Source organism: Rhinopithecus bieti, unplaced genomic scaffold (genome assembly GCF_001698545.2).
Source record: "Rhinopithecus bieti isolate Rb0 unplaced genomic scaffold, ASM169854v2 scaffold_574, whole genome shotgun sequence".
Classification (NCBI taxonomy): domain Eukaryota; kingdom Metazoa; phylum Chordata; class Mammalia; order Primates; family Cercopithecidae; genus Rhinopithecus; species Rhinopithecus bieti.
The window spans coordinates 246,256-265,056 of NW_016803605.1; the positions used below are offsets into that span (position 1 = coordinate 246,256).

Sequence of the window (18,801 nt, forward strand, 5' to 3'; positions counted from 1 at the left end):
TCAGGGTTAAATCAAGTCTCCTTTATTGGTGGTTATGCCACATTCTCTCTACCTTCTTCACAAAGGACCAGCTGATCAAACCAGGTAGTGCAGAGGGTGTTTCTAAAGGTGGTTATTTAAGCTTGAAAAGGCAATGAGAAAGATGAATCTGTGCTCAGCCTCAATATGGCCGTCCTCCTCTGAAGATGGTTCTCCTCTCCTTGAAAATAGAAGCAAATATTTGAATGTAATGAATAAGTAGGCATTGGCTCAAAGAGGAAGGTGAATTAAAAATGACTTTGTATTGGTTTTCCAGACTTAGTCGGAAGCTGGTGGAAGCAGCTGAGCTGAGAAGAATCAGATGTTCCCCCAACCTCTGCCGGGCTCGTAGGAGCAAGGTCAAGGAACAATCAGCCCCTCGACTTCACCTCTATGGTAAGGGAAAGGGGATCGGCAAAGAGCTAGTTCTGCTGTGATGGACAGAAGTCAGAGGCTGGACACTGTTCCTAGTCCTAGCCACAGACTGAAGTCCTCTGTGGGTGTTTTTTAATGTCTACCCTGTTAAGATGGTGCCCAGAGTTCCAAACCCCCTCCTTTCCCTCTCCTCTATTCCGGGAAGATGATTTTCATTGCCAAGGCAAAATTCAGGAAGGGTCCACTAATTTAGTGTCATCCATAAGCCACGTGCATCGTAAGGACAGACATTGCTAGAACCACCAGGGTTTTCTACCCCAAAGGGAGGAGGGATGGTGTTCTGTCTACACATCTGATGAAAGGGCTTCTCTTTATTTTAGATTCCAGAAGTCACAGAGTAGTGAGGTCCGTTGATCCATGTGGGAGATTTAAAGGGCATTTCTCTAGGCTGGAGAACACTGATGCTGGCCTTGGTGGAGAGCCAGAAGGAAAAGACGAGAAGAAAAGGAGGAATAGGCCAGGCGCGGTGACCCACGCCTGTAATCCCAGCATTTTGGGTGGCCGAGTGGATCGCCTGAGGTCTGGAGTTCGAGACCAGCCTAGCCAACATGGTGAAACTCCATCTCTACTTAAAAAAACAAACAAAAAAAAAAAAAACAGGCGTGGTGGTGCACCCCTGTAATCTCAGCTACTCGGGAGGCTGAAGTGGGAGAATTGCTTGAACCCAAGAGGTGGAGGCTGCAGTGAGCCTCCTGAGTAGCTGGGACTATAGGTGTGTGCTGTCACACCCAACTAATTTTTTTTGTTTTCTTTTGTACAGATAGGATCTTGCTACATTGCCCAGGGTGGTTTCAAGCTCCTGGCCTCAACTGATCCTCCTGCCTTGGCCTCCCAAAGCATTAGGATTACAGGTGTGAGTCACCATGGCTTGTCAGTTATCTCCTTTTCTGGATTGTTTTTTTCATACCACACTCCATTTTGAGAAGTTCCACTTTCCTAATTGTCCACAGCCAAAGCCTCGCAGACTTGAAACTTGGAATGATACCTTTCTGGGTCTGAAAAAATGCCAGTCGCCCCTCTGCTCTCCTGCTTGTGGGAGAAATCCTAATTTCTTTCATCCTTCTAATCTGGGGAGTTGTTCCAGTCTTCCCCAACTCCACCTTATCTTTGGCAACAGAGCGCGAATTGCTGGGAACCTCAGCTCATCAGACATGCTGGAAAAAGCAGATATCGCCTTCATATCAGCGACGCACCAGGTGTGCACCTGTCTCACCTCTGCATCTGTGAAACGACTACTGTTGGTCCCTGCTCTCACCTCAGCATCAGCAGTACACCCAGGTGTGGTCCTGGTCATAGTTGTAAGAAGTTGCACACCACACAAGGTTCTCCTTGGATCCTTTGTTAGTGCAGTTAAAATAATTCTTGTTTTTATAGTTGAATGGAAAGTGGCAAGGAAAGCCAGGGACCAATGCAGAAATTCCTAGGAAGCAGAAGGGGATAAGACGAAGGTTACTCCCCAGGCTTCACACTGTCGTAGAGGCGTGGGCTTCAGACCCACCCTAGATTTCAAACTGGGACTGAGTGTGATGGGGTCGTGCCTTTAATCCCAGCATGTGGGGAGACTGAGCCTGGGGGATCACGTGAAGCCAGGAGTTCAAGACAAGCCTGGGCAACATAGCGAAACCCCATCTCTACAAAAAGTTTCTTAAAAAATAAGTTGGGCATGGAGGTGTGTGCCTGTAGTCCCGGCTACTCAGGAGGTTGAGGTGGGAGGATTGCTCAACCCTGGGAGGTTGAGGCTGCAATGAGCCACAACTGCACCACTGCACTACAGCCTGGGTGACAGATGGAGACCATGTCTTTAAAATATAAAAAGTGGCTGGCTGTGGTGGCTCATGCCTGTAATTCCAACACTCTGGGAGGCCAAGGTGGGCAGATGACTTGAGGTCAGGCATTTGAGAACAGCCTGGCCAACATGGTGAAACCCCATCTCTACTAAAAGAAAAGAAATACAAAAAAATAGCTGGGTGTGGTGGCGGGCGCCTGTAATCCCAGCTACTCAGGAGGCTGAGGCAGAAGAATCACTTGAACCCGGGAGGCAGAGGTTGCAGTGAGCCGAGATCGCGCCACTACACTCCAGCCTGGGTGACAGAGTGAGACTCCGTCTCAAAAATAAAATAAAATAAAACAAAATTTAAAAAGTAAAAATAAAATTTAAAAAAACCCTAAAAACTAAAATCTGGGTAAACCTTGCACAGGAAAGTGTTGCCTGGGCACTGCTCAGAATGCTGACCCAAACCTAAGCAAAAGAAGAATTTGTGTTCACAGTTACAAGAGCTGAAATGAGCCGAAAGAACACGCCCTTGCTGCCCTCGGGTGAGAACATGTGTGTTGGGAAACTCAAACTCAAACTTGGTGTGTCCACAGATGGCTGCAGAAGCATCATGAGTGTCGATTTCATGAGTGACAAAGTTTAGCCAGTAGGCACATTTGCACCTGCGGAATCCGTGAAAGATGAGGATATAAATGGCGTCCTCATGAAAGATGACCCCATAAATAATACGAACTGGAAGCCTCTATCCACAGCAGCTTGAGGCAACAGAGGGTAAATGGGTCTCAATTTTTGCTGTCACATCTTCTCCCATGACCAGCTGAGAAATAATTTATTTTATTTAGGAAATTCCCGAGTTGTTGGAACAACACACATCCCCACCCACAGCTATTCGCCTGACCCCTTGCCTGGAGTGGAGCAGACCTATAACTCCTTATAGTTCCTCTTTGCCCAAGAACTTCCCTTTCCTTTCCACTGGGTCTTGGGTATTTTCTTCGCTTAGAAGCTATCAGAGTGTAGGACTTGAGAAAGGCTGGAAGATAGGGCAGGGCACTGGAATAGGGAAGAAGCGCAGAGTGGAAGCACAGAGGGCCCTGGAGGAAGGAGGGAGAAGGAGAACGTTGGTCACCAGGAGGACCTGGTGGATAGAGGATTTGTCTCAAAGGACCAATTCCAGTGTGCTCATCTCTCACGATTCCACAGGTGCAAATGCGTCTATGTGCTAAACTTTATCACTCACGAAATCGACACTCGTGACACTTGTGCGGCCACTTGTGAACACACACAGAGAGAGGAAGTTTGAGTCTAAGTCTCCTGACACACATGTTCTCAGCCGAGGGGAACAAGGGGATGCTCTTCCAGCTCATTTTCGCTCTCCTGCTGTGAACAGGTACACTTCGGCAGTCTAGTACGTTTTCCAAATGTGTGAGCCTTTTGTCGGGCGATTTCACTGTTTGTTTGCTTATTTATTTATTTTAGAGGCAAGGTCTCACTCTGTCACCCAGGCTGGAGTGCAGAGGTACGATCATAGCTCACTGCAGCCTCAACCTCCCAGGCTCAAGTGATCCTCCCGCCTCAGCCTCCTAAGTACCTGGGACTACAGGCACATGCTACCACACTTGGCTATTTATTTATTTTTGTTTTGTTTTGTTTTGTTTTGTTTGTAGAGACAGCGTCTCACTATGTGACCAGGCTGGTCTTGAACTACTGGCCTCAAGTGATCCTGCCATCTCAGCCTCCCAATGTTCTGGGATTACAACGTGAGCCACCATGCCTGGCTCACGCTAGGGTTTTTAAAAGCCTTAGCATGTGTTTACTCTGTATTTGCATCACGGTTAGGTGTTTAACATTTTGAGCATTTCATTTTGGCACCTTTCTCTTGGATTTTAAAGCCTGTGGCATATCACACCATTGACGTTATTCACGAGGCCAGAACTCTGTCTGCCTGATTCATCACCAGATCCTCCGTGCCCAACTCAGTGCCTGGTTCACAGTGGGGTTTCAGTAGGTGTTTGTTGAGCAGACGAATAAAAGAATCCACCCACATCCACCCAACCCCCATCCCCAGATTACTGGTGTCGGCACAGAAACTCCACTTTCCATCCTTATCCATGTTCTCTGTGGTCGGGCACCAGAGCTTGTTGCTTTCATCCTCCAGGCAATCGGAGACCACATTATTTCTGTAGATGGAGGGAAAGATGCAAGGCTTGCTGAGAGAATTTCCCCCATACTCTGAAAATGATTATAGAAAGGTTACGGGTCAAGAAGAGGAGATGAAAAGACCTTCCATTTATGACACAAAAACTGTGCCACGCTTTATCCCATGAAAGGCAACATAGCATTGGATTCTCCAAGCAACTTCTGGATGACGTTATTATCTGGATGTTATGGATAAGTGAGAGCCAAAATTATCAACTCGCACACAGCTTACTGTCTCCATTAACATGACTTCACGGTTCTGCAGTCACCATCACCTTGACACTATTAGGCTAGGAAATTCTGGTCCAGGAAGATAAGAGTTGCAAATAGTCTTATTAGTCATTCCAGAAGCCTCCAGAAAAGCTATTTACATAAATATCAGACCGTTCAACTTTTTCAGTAGACTGTGTCAAAACGCTGTTTACTCTTCCAGACTCTTTGAAACCCCGTCTTTGGTCATTTCACCTTGCTGTGACCACCAACCCTAACTATTACATCATGATCCTTACACAATCCAAATCACATCCCCCACTGAGACACCCACCTTAGACGAGACCCCAAGACCCCATCAATATGCTGAGTTTTCCCTTCCCACTTCGAGACGTTATTTTTTATTTTTTTAGACGGAGTTTCGCTCTGTCACCCAGGCTGGAGTGCAGTGGTACCGTCTCGGCTCACCGCAACCTCCGCTTCCTGGGTTCAAGAGATTCTCCTGCCTGGAGATTACAGGCCTGTGCCACCATGCTTCGCTAATTTTTGTACTTTTATTAGAGAAGGGGTTTCGCCATGTTGGCCAAGCAGGTCTTGAACTCCTGACCTCAGGTGATTCACCTGCCTCGGCCTCCCACAGTGCTGGGATTACAGGCGTGAGCCACCACACCCGGCCTGCTATAGTGAGAGTTAAGGTTAATGTTGGTTTATAGTAAAGAACACAAATGGTGGATGATTAGGACTAGAATAAAATTAAGGTTTAGAGAGAATTAAGATTTGTTGAGTGCTAAGGGAAGAACAGAATTAAGATTTTTATGCAAGAATAAGCATGCCTAGGAATAAGTGCCTTCATGGATTTTTGTCTCTATGGAAGCAACAGTGCTTAAGGAGAGGGCATGGGCTTTGGAACCACATGGACTAGAACTCAAGTTCTAATTCTAATATAGCCTAGGACTGTGACCCTGGGAAGTTCTCAATTATACTGGGACCGTTTATTGAATGGGTGGTGGAGAATAGCAGCTCATAGAGCTGCTATAGAAAGATTCAGGATATTGTATACAAATCTGTTGGATCAGTGTAGTACATAGAGGGCATTGAATGAATTTTGGTCACTATTCACCTGGGATTATGTATAGACTTAATAAGATGCTAGGCTGCATTGAAATGCAGGTTGGGGCCCTGCACGGTGGCTCATGACTGTAATCCTAGCATTTTGGGAGGCCGAGGCAGGTGGGCCACCTGAGGCCAGGAGTTCGAGACCAGCCTGACCAACATGATGAAACCCTGTCCCTAGTAAAAATACAAAAATTAGCTGGGTGTGGTGGCGGGCAACTGTAGTCTCAGCTACTCAGGAGACTGAGGCAGGAGAATCATTTGAACTCGGGAGGTGGAGGTTGCAGTGACCTGAGATCACGCCAGTGCACTCCAGCCTGAGTGACAGAGCAAGACCCTGAAAAAAAAAGAAGAAGAAGGAAGGAAGGAAGAGAGAGAGAGAGAGAAAGAAAAGAAAGAAAGAAAGAAAGAAAGAAAGAAAGAAAGAAAGAAAGAAAGAAAGAAAGAAAGAAAGAAAGAAAGAAAGAAAGAAAGAGAAAGAGAAAGAAAGAAAAGAAAGAAGGAAAAGAAAGAAAGAAGGAAAAGAAAGAAAGGGCAGGCTAGATCTGTCAATGGGTGAATCTCACTATTGTCAGTTCTAGAAACAGAAATACTAGAAGCCAATATCAGGACTTCAGCTCATTCCTTCAGTTCTCAGGACACCTGTCTTTTCATGCTGGATTGGGGACTGGGCAAATGGCCTCGGGATACCCCTGTCTGCAGTTGTCATAGTAAACTCTCTGAGCAGACACTTAGCTCCTGTAAGTACTTCCCCCTTGGTGCTCTGGTCTCTACCTTGTCCGGCCTCCCCTCAAGATGATCCTTGCTGTCCACTCTCCCCCGCACCACACATCCCTGCTACAGGGGCTCACCATTCGTTTCACAGAATTTCCACTGCTGTTTCTCATCGAAGACGGAGGTGACCGAACACCACAGACTGCCTAAGAAGCTGCCCTGGGAGATGCAGCTGTTATAGGCCTTTCCTCGATAGATGAAAGGGAAGATACAGCGTGGGTAATCTGTTAGGAACAGAGTTTGTGAGTGCCTTGACTTCCTCTAGTCATTCACAGGACAGAGTCATTTAATCATCAATCAACCATCACAGGACAGGACAGACATAAGGTTCAGAAGAGACTTTATGCATTATTTCTTCAAGCATTTGCCTATGCCATATTCATCTGATTCTTGAACAACACGAGTTTGAACTTGGGTCCACTTATCCGTGAGTTCCTTCCTTCCTTCCTTCCTTCCTTCCTTCCTTCCTTCCTTCCTTCCTTCCTTCCTTCCTTCCTTCCTTTCTTCCTTTCTTTCTTTTTTTCTTTCTTTCTCTCTCTTTCTTTCTGTCTCTCTTTCTTTCTCTTTCTCTCTCTCTTTCTTTCTTTCTCTTTTTCTTTCTCTCTCTTTCTTTGTCTCTCTTTCTTTCTCTCTCTCTTTCTCTCTCTCTCTTTCTTTCTTTCTGTGTCTCTCTCTCTCTTTCTTTCTTTCTTTCTTTCTTTCTTTCTTTGAGAAAGAGTCTCGCTCTGTTGCCCAGGCTAGAGTGCAATGGCGAGATCTTGGCTCACTGCAACCTCTGCCTCTCAGGTTCAAGCAGTTCTCCTGTCTCAGCCTCCCCAGTAGCTGGGATTACAGGTGCCTGCCACCCACACGCAGCTATTTTTTTCTAATTTTTAATAGAGATGGAGTGTCGCCATGTTGGCCAGGCTGCTCTCGAATTCCTGACCTCAGGTGATCCACCCACCTTGGCCTCCCAAATTGCTGGGATTACAGGCGTAAGACACTGCACCCAGTGGGCGTGGGTGTTTTTCAAAAAAAGTTCTGTTGAATGTATCTGCCTCTCCTGCCTCCCCTTCCACCTCCTCCATCATTTCTGCCTCTGTCATCCCAAGATGGTGAGACCAACCCTTCCTCTTCCTCCTCCTACTCAGTGTGAAGATGATACTAATGACCTTTATGCTGATCCATTCCCACTTAATGGATAGGAAATGTATTTCTTGCTTTTAACAATTTTCTTAATAGCATTTTATTTTCTCTAGTTTATTATGAGAATACGGTATATAATACATAAGACGTACAACATCTGTGTTAATGGACAGTTTATGTTACTGGTAAGCTGTCTCGTCAACAGTAGGCTACTAGTAGTTAAGTTTTGCTGGGATTATAGGCATGAGCCACCTCGCCCAACTTCAAATCCCTTTTCTTACATTTTGTTTCTTTTTTCCTTATTTACTTCGAACATTAAGAAAGACATAAAGATGGGATGGTTTTATTGGGTCAACTAGTCTTACAGTATCACAAGACCCTCATCCGGAGAGCACCATTTTTAACACTACTGTTATTAACATTATTACCCATTATTAGCATTCAGTGTCTGGCATCCCAGAGCTTTTTTTATACATGCATATGTATTATAACTTGTCTGCAAAAGTGCAATCATGTCATAGACAGTCACACATTCTCTTTTGTGATCCACCCTAGTCAAAGGCCACTGGCCAGGGACAACATGATACCACTCACCTTCACTCTGGCAGTACTTCCATTGGCCATTGTACACCGCTCTGGTGGCACACCAAGGGGATAAGCTATGAATTTTGGTGCAAGTGAAGTAAACAGATCCCTTGTAGGTGAAAGGAAAGACGCATTCCTCGTGCATCCCTGAAGGGCAGAAGGAGAAAACGGGAGTGGGGAAGAATCACAATGAATTAGCAAAGGATGAGTCTTGGTTTGGCTCTTGCTTTCACCTGAATGTCTGTGTCCTCCTGCCAAATTCATACATTAAAATCCTAACCCCCACGGTCATGGTACAAGGGGTATTTGGAAGGTGATTAGGTCGTACGGGCAGAGCCTTCATGATTGGGATAAGAACCCTTACAAGAGACCCCAGAGAGGTAGCTAACCCCTTCTACGATGTGAGGATACAGCAAGAAGGCACCATCTGTGAACCAGGAAGCAGGCCCTCATCAGCAACTGAAACTGCTGGTGCCTTGCCCTTGGACTTCTCAGCCTCCAGAACTGGGAGATAGAAATTTATATTGGTTATAAGCTACTCAGCCAATGGTACTTTTTAAATTTTGTTTTATTTACTTATTTTATTTTATTTTTTATTTTTTGAGATGAAGTCTCACTCTGTCACCCAGGCTGGAGTGCAATGGTCTGGTCTCAGCTCACTGCAACCTCCACCTCCTGAGTTCAAGCGATTCTCCCACCTCAGCCTCTAGAGTAACTGGGATTACAGGTGCCCGCCACCACACCTGACTGATTTTTGTATTTTTAGTAGAGATGAGGTTTCGCCATGTTGGCCAGGCTGGTCTCGAATAGTACTTGTGGCACCCAGATGTGGCAAATATTGAGGGGACAACTTTTGATGTCTTTATTCTTCTCGATGAGTACAGGAACTTTGTTTTTTGTGCAGGGTATCCACAGAACCTAGAATAGTTACTTGCTCAAGAAACAACAGAAAGAATAAAATACGTTTGGAAAACGCCACGTGAAACAAAGTTAAACAGATTTCTTTAATGAAGGACTCATCAGAAACGTTAATATGAAAATGAGAATTGATGTATACAATATATTGAGTTGTCCTTCTTTTTTTTTCACAATTCAATAGCAGTAGAGACTAACCTCAGGTGATCCTCCCGCCTTGGCCTCCCACAGTGCTGGGATTACAGGCGTGAGCCACCATGCCTGGCCTGTGGTATTTTGTTTTGGCAACCCAAATGGACTGAGACAGTTCTCATGGGGGCCTGAAGGCTACACACCTAGGCTTAGCATCCAACTTCCTAATGACATGTCAGGGAGTATCCGGTTCATGATGGAACCAGGAGCACTGGGGAAGAGTTCCATACACAACCCAGACAACCAAGGTATGTTGTTCCCTGAGACCACTGTTGCTCAGAGTATAAAATCGGAGGCCAATAACGTTACACAAAATAATGTTTGGTGGATCACAAGACCACATTAGGTTATGTAGGGACACACATTAAATAATTTTGAAATATAGACTGGAAAAAAAAAACCATTTTCCAGTGGTCCTTTTAGTCCTTCTGCTTACGCAAAAGAGAAAGCTTCAATTTAATACTAGTATTTCTCTACCGCATCTCTAATATTTAATAATCTCTCATTTTAACAAGAACAAAAGAGAGAGAGAGAGGGCAGCACTCAGGCTTAAAGCTTTATTCGGACAATAGTCTAGCAGAATTTAATAATGAGATTTTGTTTTCATAGTACAGTATTTATTTTTGGTCATATTTCCTATTTATGGAAAGTGGTAGTGCTTCTTTATATGATAATACTGATGTTAACCAAACTCTTAAAATGATTTTTTTTTAAGTGAAGATAAGTGAGCAAATTTAAAGAAAAATGTTGAGTAAATAACAGTACTGGTGGCCCCCAGATGTGGCAAATATTGAGGGGACAACTTTTGATGTCCTTATTCTTCTCGATGAGTACAGGAACTTTGTTTTTTCGTGCAGGGTATCCACAGAACCTAGAATAGTTACTTGCTCAAGAAACAACAGAAAGAATAAAATGTTTGGAAAACGCCACGTGAAACAAAGTTAAACAGGTTTCTTTAATGAAGGACTCATCAGAAACGTTAATATGAAAATGAGAATTGAGGTATACAGTATATTGAGTTGTCCTTTTTTTTTTTTTCTCACAATTCAATAGCACTAGAGACTAATGGTCCCTGAAATATATCAAGAAATGCTGTTCTTGGCCAGGCACGATGACCCATGCCTGTAATCCCAGCACTTTGGGAGGCAGAGGTGGGCGGATCACTTCTAGCCAGGAGTTCAAGACCAGCTTGGGCAACAAAGTGAAACCCCATCTCTACAAAAAACAAGCAGTATTAGCCAGGCATGGTAGTGTGCCCTGTAATCCCAGCTACTTAGGAGGCTGAGGGAGAAAGACCCTTTGTGCCTGAGAGGTTGAAGCCACAGTGAGCCATGATTGCATCTCTGCACTCCAGCCTGGGTGACAGAGTGAGATCCTGACTGAAAACAAAACAAAACAAAAAAACCGAAACAAAAATGTTGTTCTGCAGAATTTTGATGTGTAAATTTTTTAAAAGACAGAAATGTTATTCTATCCCAGATTCCTCACACGTGAAAACCCGCGCACAATAAGGACTAATGAAAGTTGATCCCTTTTTTTGAGCAGAACTGGGATGAGAGCTCAACTTGCTCATCTGCTAGTTCAGAGTCACAGCTTCCCTCCTTGCTCTAATTTCGTTTATTTGCCTCTTTCCTTCCCTCCCTCAAAGATATAATGATAGAATACTATGAGTGAGATACTCCAGTGGGTGATTTGTGTGTGTGTGCAATGGATTATGGGTGGAAATTATGCTCACCATTTCCTGGCTTTAAAAAGTCCCAAACAATCCTCCATGCTATTTTCTTCCTCTGCCAACCAGCTGAATATAGAGCAGCAGTTCTTAATAGAGAAGGAGGAGCAATTATGACCTCCTGGGAGCATTAGCCAAGGTTTAGAGACATTTTTGGTTGTTACAACTTATAGGGGAAAGGAGCCAGTGGCTGCTACTGACATCTGCCAGATAGAGGCTAGGGATATTGCTAAACATCCTACAGTGCACAGGACAGCTCCCCAGAACAAAGCTATCCAGCCACAGACAGCAATAGTGCCAAGGCTGAGAAACTCTGAGGACTGAGCAGAGAATACTGAGGGCCTGGGGGACAGTGGAGCCACAAACTAGAGGATCTTGTTCTCTGGATTACAACAAAAAGTTTTCCCACTGAACATCCACATTGGACTGTAGGATGAGTTTAACATGAACCTCTGTTGAGTCAAGCCACTGACATTTGGGTGTTGCTACAATAGTTAGTCCTCTCCTAATAGACGGACAAGACATGGTGTCTGTCTTCAAGGTCTGTAACATGGTAACCACAGCCCTTGTTGTGGATCAGATTCTTGTTCTGTGTAACCTGACATAGGTCATTATGGGGACAAGGGATGGATTAGGAGAATGTGGAGAAGACAGACTTCCATCTCTGAACCGCACCAACGGGGTGATGCAATTAGGAGTACTTAAATATCATTGCATTTTTCGCCTCTGTTTCTCAGAACTGTTTGGTATTTATTTTTGTGAAACGTAAACCAGTTTAAATCAGGAAAGTGCTTACAAGAGTACCAGGAGCATGGCTACTGCTTAACAAATATTAGTTATGATCATCATTTTCATCATCATCATTACCATCACCATCATCATCATCCTTCTCCACACTATTGTCATTGCCATCATCATAATGATCATCGTCATTGTCATGATCATCATTGTCACCATCACTAATCTCATTATTGTCATGTTTTCTTTATCATGATCATTATCATCATTTCATTGTCATCATAATCAACCTCATTATTGCATTATCATGTGATGATGATCATCATCATTGTCATCATCGTCATTGTCATCATCATTATCAGTGTCATTATCATCATTGTCATTGTCATCACCATTGTCATCATTGTTATTATAATCATCATTATTCTCCTCCTCATCACATCATTGTCATCATTATCATCATCATTGTCATCATAATAACCTCATTATTGTTCATCTATCATGTGATGATGCATCATCATCATTGTCATCATGTCATTTGTCATCATCATTATTCAGTGTCATAAAATTTTCATTATCATCATTGTCATGTCATCACCATTGTCCATCATTGTTATTATAATCATCATTATTCTCCTCCTCATCACATCATTGTCATCATTATCATCATCATTGTCATCATAATCAACCTCATTATTGTCATTATCATGTGATGATGATCATCATTGTCATCATCATTGTCATCATCATGTCAAGTGCCATTATCAACGTCATTATTGTCATTGTCATCATCATTGCCATCATTATATAATCATCATTATTCTCCTCCTCATCACATCATTGCCATCATAATAATGATCATCATCGTCATTGTCATGATCATCATCAGTCATTGTCACCATCATTAATCTCATTATTGTCTCATGATCATTATTGATGATCATCGTTATCATCATCATCATTGTCATCATAATCAACCTCATTATTGTCATTATCATGTGATGATGATCATCGTCATTGTCATCATCATCATTGTCATCATTCAATCAGTGTCGATATCATCAACACCCTCCATTATCATTGTCATCATCATCAATCGTTATTATAATCATTATTCTCCTCCTCATCCACATCATTGTCATCACATTATAACATCATCGTCATCATTCGTCATTGTCACCATCATCATCATTTCACAACTTATCATCTGCATCATTAATCGTCACTCGTTGTCATCATCATTGCATCATCATCATCATCCTCATCATTATCATTGTCATCATCACCATCATTATTGTCATTATCAGTGCTTTGCCTCAATCACAAACACCACTGAGTATATAGGATACTGTGTTGAGGGGGAGGGCAGATGCCCCTGTAGGTGAAATTAAGGTTATCTTTGGGAGTTGTTAGTAAGAATCAGTGCATAATGAATACTATTAGCCATCTGCAAAGTAATCCAGCAGATGGCCTAATCTTCTTAACTGAGTTACAATCCTCCATAATCCAGACCCTGCTGACCTGCCTGTTCTCACTCCCTGATTAACATTCCCTTGACCTTACTCCATGTTCTTTTTCGTCTTTGGGATTTTGCTCCTGCCCTTCACCCTGCCATGAATGCCTTTCCCCTCTTCCCAGCTTTAGTCCCTGCTATTCATCCATGAAGATTTGGTTCAGTCTGGGTCAATACTCTTCCTCACACTTATAATACTCAGAATCAATCACTATAAATGCATGTAGTTGCCAATTTTTAAAAAATAATTCATTTACGTGTCTATAACTCCCAATTACTGTGAACTCTCTGAGTGGAGGGTCTAGGTTTTGTTTATTTCTGCACTTCTGGTCCATAAGACAATGTCTGGAACGTAAAGACCACTCAGTAAGTGTATACTGAATCAATCTGTCTGTAAATACACGCAAAGTGAACTTGGAATACTGAGTTTCACCACAAGTATGCGGGTGTGGTCTCAGGGAGGCATGACAAAACTGAGATTGTAACTAGAAAAGTGGATACCCCATCAAGTACATTGCTCCTTGTCTGAATAAACTGTGAGTTCCTAACCTTTTAGGAATTTGTCAGTTCTTTGAGAACCCAGAACTTCTCTCTAGGAGAATATTCATTTGCCCTTATGGTTGAGATGGCTGTGTGTTCATCAAAATCAGTTTTACTTTCCTCCCAAATGCACTGCTACACTGCATCTCCCAGACTTGCTTGCAGCTAAGAGCCATATCAGTTCTAGCCAGTGAAAGTAGGAGAAAGTGATGAATGTCACTTCCTGTCCTGGCCAAAAGAAAACAAACAAAAAAAACCCCTCTCCTCCGAGATCCTCCAGACTCTCTTGATCCTTGTCTATGAGCTAAAAGCAAAGAAACCTCAGCAGATTCTGAAACCCTAGGGGATGGTGGGGCCCCAGGACGGAAGAAGCTTTGATCCCTGAATGACCATGTGGAGCATTGTTTCCTGACTGGATGCACCCTTCTGGCACTTTGCAGAACCAAGAAAAAAAAAATGTTATTGTATTAAGCTGCTGATAGTTTGGAGTTTGCTTCTTACAATAGATATTCTCACTACCTTGATAAATACACACATTTTTTAAAAAATGCAAATTCAAGTTTTCATGTACTCTAATCCTCACTCAGTGACCCCAGGTTAGGAATCTCTGGAATAAAGAATGTGGGATCAAGGTGCATCAATATGTAAATAGTTCCTGAGCCTTATCCAGAGGAACGACTTGTCAGGCAGAAAAGGATTCTAATTGTGACGAATGACTCACGAAGGCTTGAGTGAATGACCTGTAAGCAAGGTCTCCTCTTGTTCTGTTTCTGTGCTTACCTGCAGTGTTTTAGTGATCAGTTTAGATTCTGAGATACATTAATATATAATTAGGGTGTCCAGGTTGGGGTCTGAGGGTTCAGTTCATTGGGATCATATAACCTGCCTTTTAATCAACATTTTCCTCCCTCCATGTGCTGAGCATTATGAAAGATTCTGGTGCCCATTATTTTATTTAATCTTCAAAATAACCCCATGAGATAAATGCCATTATTTTTCCTTCAGTCTGGAAACTGACTTCAGAGAGGTTATGCTGCTTGACCAAATGTACAGACAAAAGAAGTGGCAGATCCAAGGTCCAAACCCCAGGTCTTCTGAGATTTTTTTTTTTTTTTTTTTTTTTTTGAGACAGAATTTTACTCTTGTCACCCAGGCTGGAGTACAGTGGCGCAATCTCAGCTCATTGCAACCTCCACCTCCTGGGTTCAAGCGATTCTCCTGCCTCAGCCTCCTGAGTAGCTGGGATTACAGTCACCTACCACCATGCCTGGCTAATTTTTGTATTTTTAGTAGAGACAGGTTTTCATCATGTTGGCTAGGCTGCTCTGGAACTCCTGACCTCAAGTGATCTGCCACTTCAGTCTCTCAAAGTGCTGAGATTACAGCTGTGAGCCACTGCACCCAGCCTCTTCTGAGATTTTTGCTAAGCCATCTCCTCCCTACTTGGTTCCAGGAATCTTTGCTTTGCCGCATTCATTCTTGTCCAGTTTCTAAATCCTCCCCGTCATTTTGAGTGTCCTCACCTCCACTTGACTCATAGGAACAGAGAAGGAAGGTCGTCCATCCCAACAGGTAACTGGACCATCGGGTCATCTTGGCTGCCCTCTTCTCTCTGGAATGAAAGAAGACAAAAATTTTCATCCCACAGTTCCGCTTCCTCTTCCCACTAGCTCCTAGATTTGACATCATACATGCCATTTTTCTTTCTATCCACAGTAATTTAAAATATAGACCAGGCATAGTGGCTCACACCTATAATCTCAGCACTTCGGGAGACCAAGGCAGAGGATTGCTTAAAGCCAGAAGTTCAAGACCAGCCTGGGCAACACAGTGAGACCTCATCTCTACAAAATTTTCATTTAAATTAGCCAGGTATGGTGGTGTATGCCTGTGGTCCCAGCTGTTCAGGAGGCTAGATACTAATCCTGCCTACCACTCACCCTTGTTATGACGATTAATGACAATCATAAAAATATAACAGATTTGGGAGGTCAAGATGGGAGGATTGCTTGAGGCCAGGAGTTTGAGATCAGCCTGGACAACATAGTGAGACCTCATCTCTACAAAAATTTTAAAAAATTAGACTTGTATGGTGGTGCGTGCCTGTAGTCCCAGCTACTCAGGAGGCTGAGGTGGGAGGATCACTGGAGCCCAGGAGGTCGAGGCTGCCGTGCACTATGATCGCACCACTGCACTCCAGCGTGGGCGACACAGCAAGGCTCTGTCTCAAAACACAAAGCAAAACAAAAAACAGATAAAACTCATTGAGTGCTGCACATCATTCTAAATTCACTATAATCCAGATAGGAAGTAGCCCAGCGTGGTAGGTACCATTACCGCCCCAGATACGCACAGATGGGGCACACAGTAAGCTTAAGCATCTTGCTGAGGGTTACAGATTATGTAAGTTGGGGAGCTTGCAGGTGAACCCCAACAATCTGACTCGGTTCAGAGAAATTGAGCTCTTAACTAACGTACAATGCTGCCTCTAGGCTTAACATAGGACCAGACATGTGCTAAGAACTCATAAATATTATCCAAAATGGTATTGTTCATATAATATTATTTCACTTCTGAGAGCCGGAACTGTATTCTCAACTGGCTCCCAGACATGTCTACCTAGATGTCCTTCAAACATCTCAAATTCCAAGCTTTGGCTTTTAAGATGCAGCCCAAAATATGTTATCCTTCCCCCATGTTACTTCATTTAATTACACTATGTTCTTCCCAACCACCTGGGTTGTAGACCCCAGTGTAGATCTGCTGTCCCTGTCTCTTGCTGTGTTCTATCAGTCAGTTGGCTCCACTTTTCTGAAGCTCTCGAATCTATCCGCTTTTCCTGCCTCTTCTGTTACAGACTAAAGGAAGGTCTTCCTCATCTCTCTTCTCAACTATTCAACTGTTGTCCTGTCCCCTCACGGGTATGCAGCCTCCAGCCTCTCTCCTCTACAAGGCTGAGCTCTTTTACTCTTTTTTTTTTTTTTTTTTTTTTGACACAGGGTCTTGCTCTGTCACCCAGGCTGCAGTGCAGTGGTGCCATCATGACTCACTACAGCCTCCATCTCCCAGCTCAAGTGATGCTCCCACCTCAGCCTCCCAAGTAGCTGGGACTACAGGCACGCATCACCACACCCAGTTAATTTTTAAACTATTATTATTGTTTGTAGAGATGAGGTCTCACTCTGTTGCCCAGGCTGGTCTCAGACTCCTGAGCCCAAGCCGTCCTCCTGCTCAGCCTCCCAAAGCACTGGGATGACAGGCATGAGCCACTGTGTCCAGCATGAGCTCTTTCCTGATGCCTGCTTTATGCATCCACTCAGGAATGTGTATGTATTGAGCATTTACAAGACGTGGGGCCAGGGCTACACGGTGAGTACGCAGCAGTGGATAAAGCAGGCATAGTCCCTGCCTTTGTGACGCTGAGAGTCTACCAAGAAGAGAGACATGAGGTGAAGAAACCAGAAACAAATATAACTATTGGCTGTGATCATTGCTGTGGACGAGTCTCAGGAATAACTAGGACAAGGTCACTTTTGATTGAGAGGTCAGGGGAGGGTCCTCTGAGAAATGACAGGTAAACTGACACCTGGAGGAACAGATGGAGGAGGGAGACGTGAGAGGAGCTGGAGATATGCAGGTGGGGGATGCATCCAGGCCAGAGAAGCTGATGTGGAAAGGGCCCGAGATGAAAAAAGCTAGATGTGCTCAAGGAGCAAGTGGGACCCACATGGCTAGGGCCCAGGCTGGGCACAGTGGCTCATACCTATAATCCCAGTGTTTTGGGAAGCTGAGCAGGAGGATGGCTTAAGCTTAGGAGTTTGAGACCAGCCTGGGCCACACAGTGACACCTCGTCTCCACAAAAAGTGAGGAGGAGCAAGGTCACAGAGATGCATGGTGAGGTGGGTGGGACCGGACCCTGTAGAGCCTCCTCAGATTCTTTTTTTTTTTTTTTTTTTGAGACAGAGTCTCGCTCTGTCGCCCAGTCTGGAGTACAGTGGCCCGATCTCAGCTCACTGCAAACTCCTCCTCCCTAGTTTATGCCATTTTCCTGCCCCAGCCTCCCAAGTAGCTGGGACTACAGGCACCCGCCACGTCGCCCGGCTAGTTTTTCGCATTTTTTATTAGAGACGGGGTTTCACCATGTTAGCCAGGATGGTCTCGATCTCCTGACCTCGTGATCCGCCCATCTCGGCCTCCCAAAGTGCTGGGATTACAGGCTTGAGCCACCGCGCCTGGACTCTCCTTCAGATTCTAAATGCAACCTGAAGGCCAGGTGCAGTGGCTCATGCCTGTAATCCCAGCACCTTGGGAGGCCAAGGCGGCAGATCACCTGAGGTCAGGAGTTCAAGACCAGCCTGGTCAACATGGTAAAATCTCATCTCTACTAAAAATACAAAAATTCCCTCCGCATGGTGGTGCTTGCCTGTAATTCCAGCTACTCGGATGCTGAGCCATGAGAATCGCTTGAACCCAGGAGGCAGAGGTTGCTGTGAGCCAAGATCATACCACTGCACTCCAGCCTGGGTAACAGAGCAAGACTCTGTCTCAAAAAAATATATAGAATAGAATAGAATAGAAGCAACCAGAAGCCACGGAAGGGATTAAAGTGAGGAGGTGTGGACCAGGCACAGTGGCTCACGCCTGTAATCCAAGCATTTTTGGGAAGCCGAGATGGGCGGATCGCTTGAGGTCAGGAGTTTGAGACCAGCCTGGCCAACATGGCGAAACCCCATCTCTAATAAAAATACAAAAAACAAAAAACAAAATTAACTGGGTGTGGTGGCGGGTGCCTGTAGTCCCAGCTACTCGGCAGACTGAGGCAGGAGAATCACTTGAACCCAGGAGGCGGAGGTTGCAGTGAGCCAAAATTGCACCATTGCATGCCAGCCTGGGCGACAGAGCAAGACTCTGTCTCAAAAAAAAAAAAAAAAAGGGAGGAGGGG

At 44.3% G+C, this 18,801-nt stretch overlaps 1 protein-coding gene across 2 annotated transcripts in view; it reads right to left on the bottom strand.

Moving 5' to 3' along the window:
• Positions 1 to 18,801, bottom strand: part of ELSPBP1 (epididymal sperm binding protein 1) — a 23,808-nt gene continuing 5,007 nt past the window's right edge. Inside the window, exons 1-7 of one of the 2 annotated variants that reach the window (XM_017889029.1) lie at positions 15,381 to 15,463; positions 8,240 to 8,377; positions 6,598 to 6,744; positions 4,298 to 4,456; positions 1,709 to 1,873; positions 1,590 to 1,594; positions 13 to 199 (exon numbers count right to left, since the gene is read on the bottom strand). In XM_017889029.1, coding sequence (XP_017744518.1) covers positions 1,716 to 1,873; positions 4,298 to 4,456; positions 6,598 to 6,744; positions 8,240 to 8,377; positions 15,381 to 15,450 — 672 coding nt within the window. In that variant the 5' untranslated portion in view covers positions 15,451 to 15,463 and the 3' untranslated portion in view covers positions 13 to 199; positions 1,590 to 1,594; positions 1,709 to 1,715. Of the gene's footprint in view, positions 200 to 1,589; positions 1,595 to 1,708; positions 1,874 to 4,297; positions 4,457 to 6,597; positions 6,745 to 8,239; positions 8,378 to 15,380; positions 15,468 to 18,801 lie in introns of those variants that run through there. The other variant, XM_017889026.1, reaches the window with a different exon arrangement.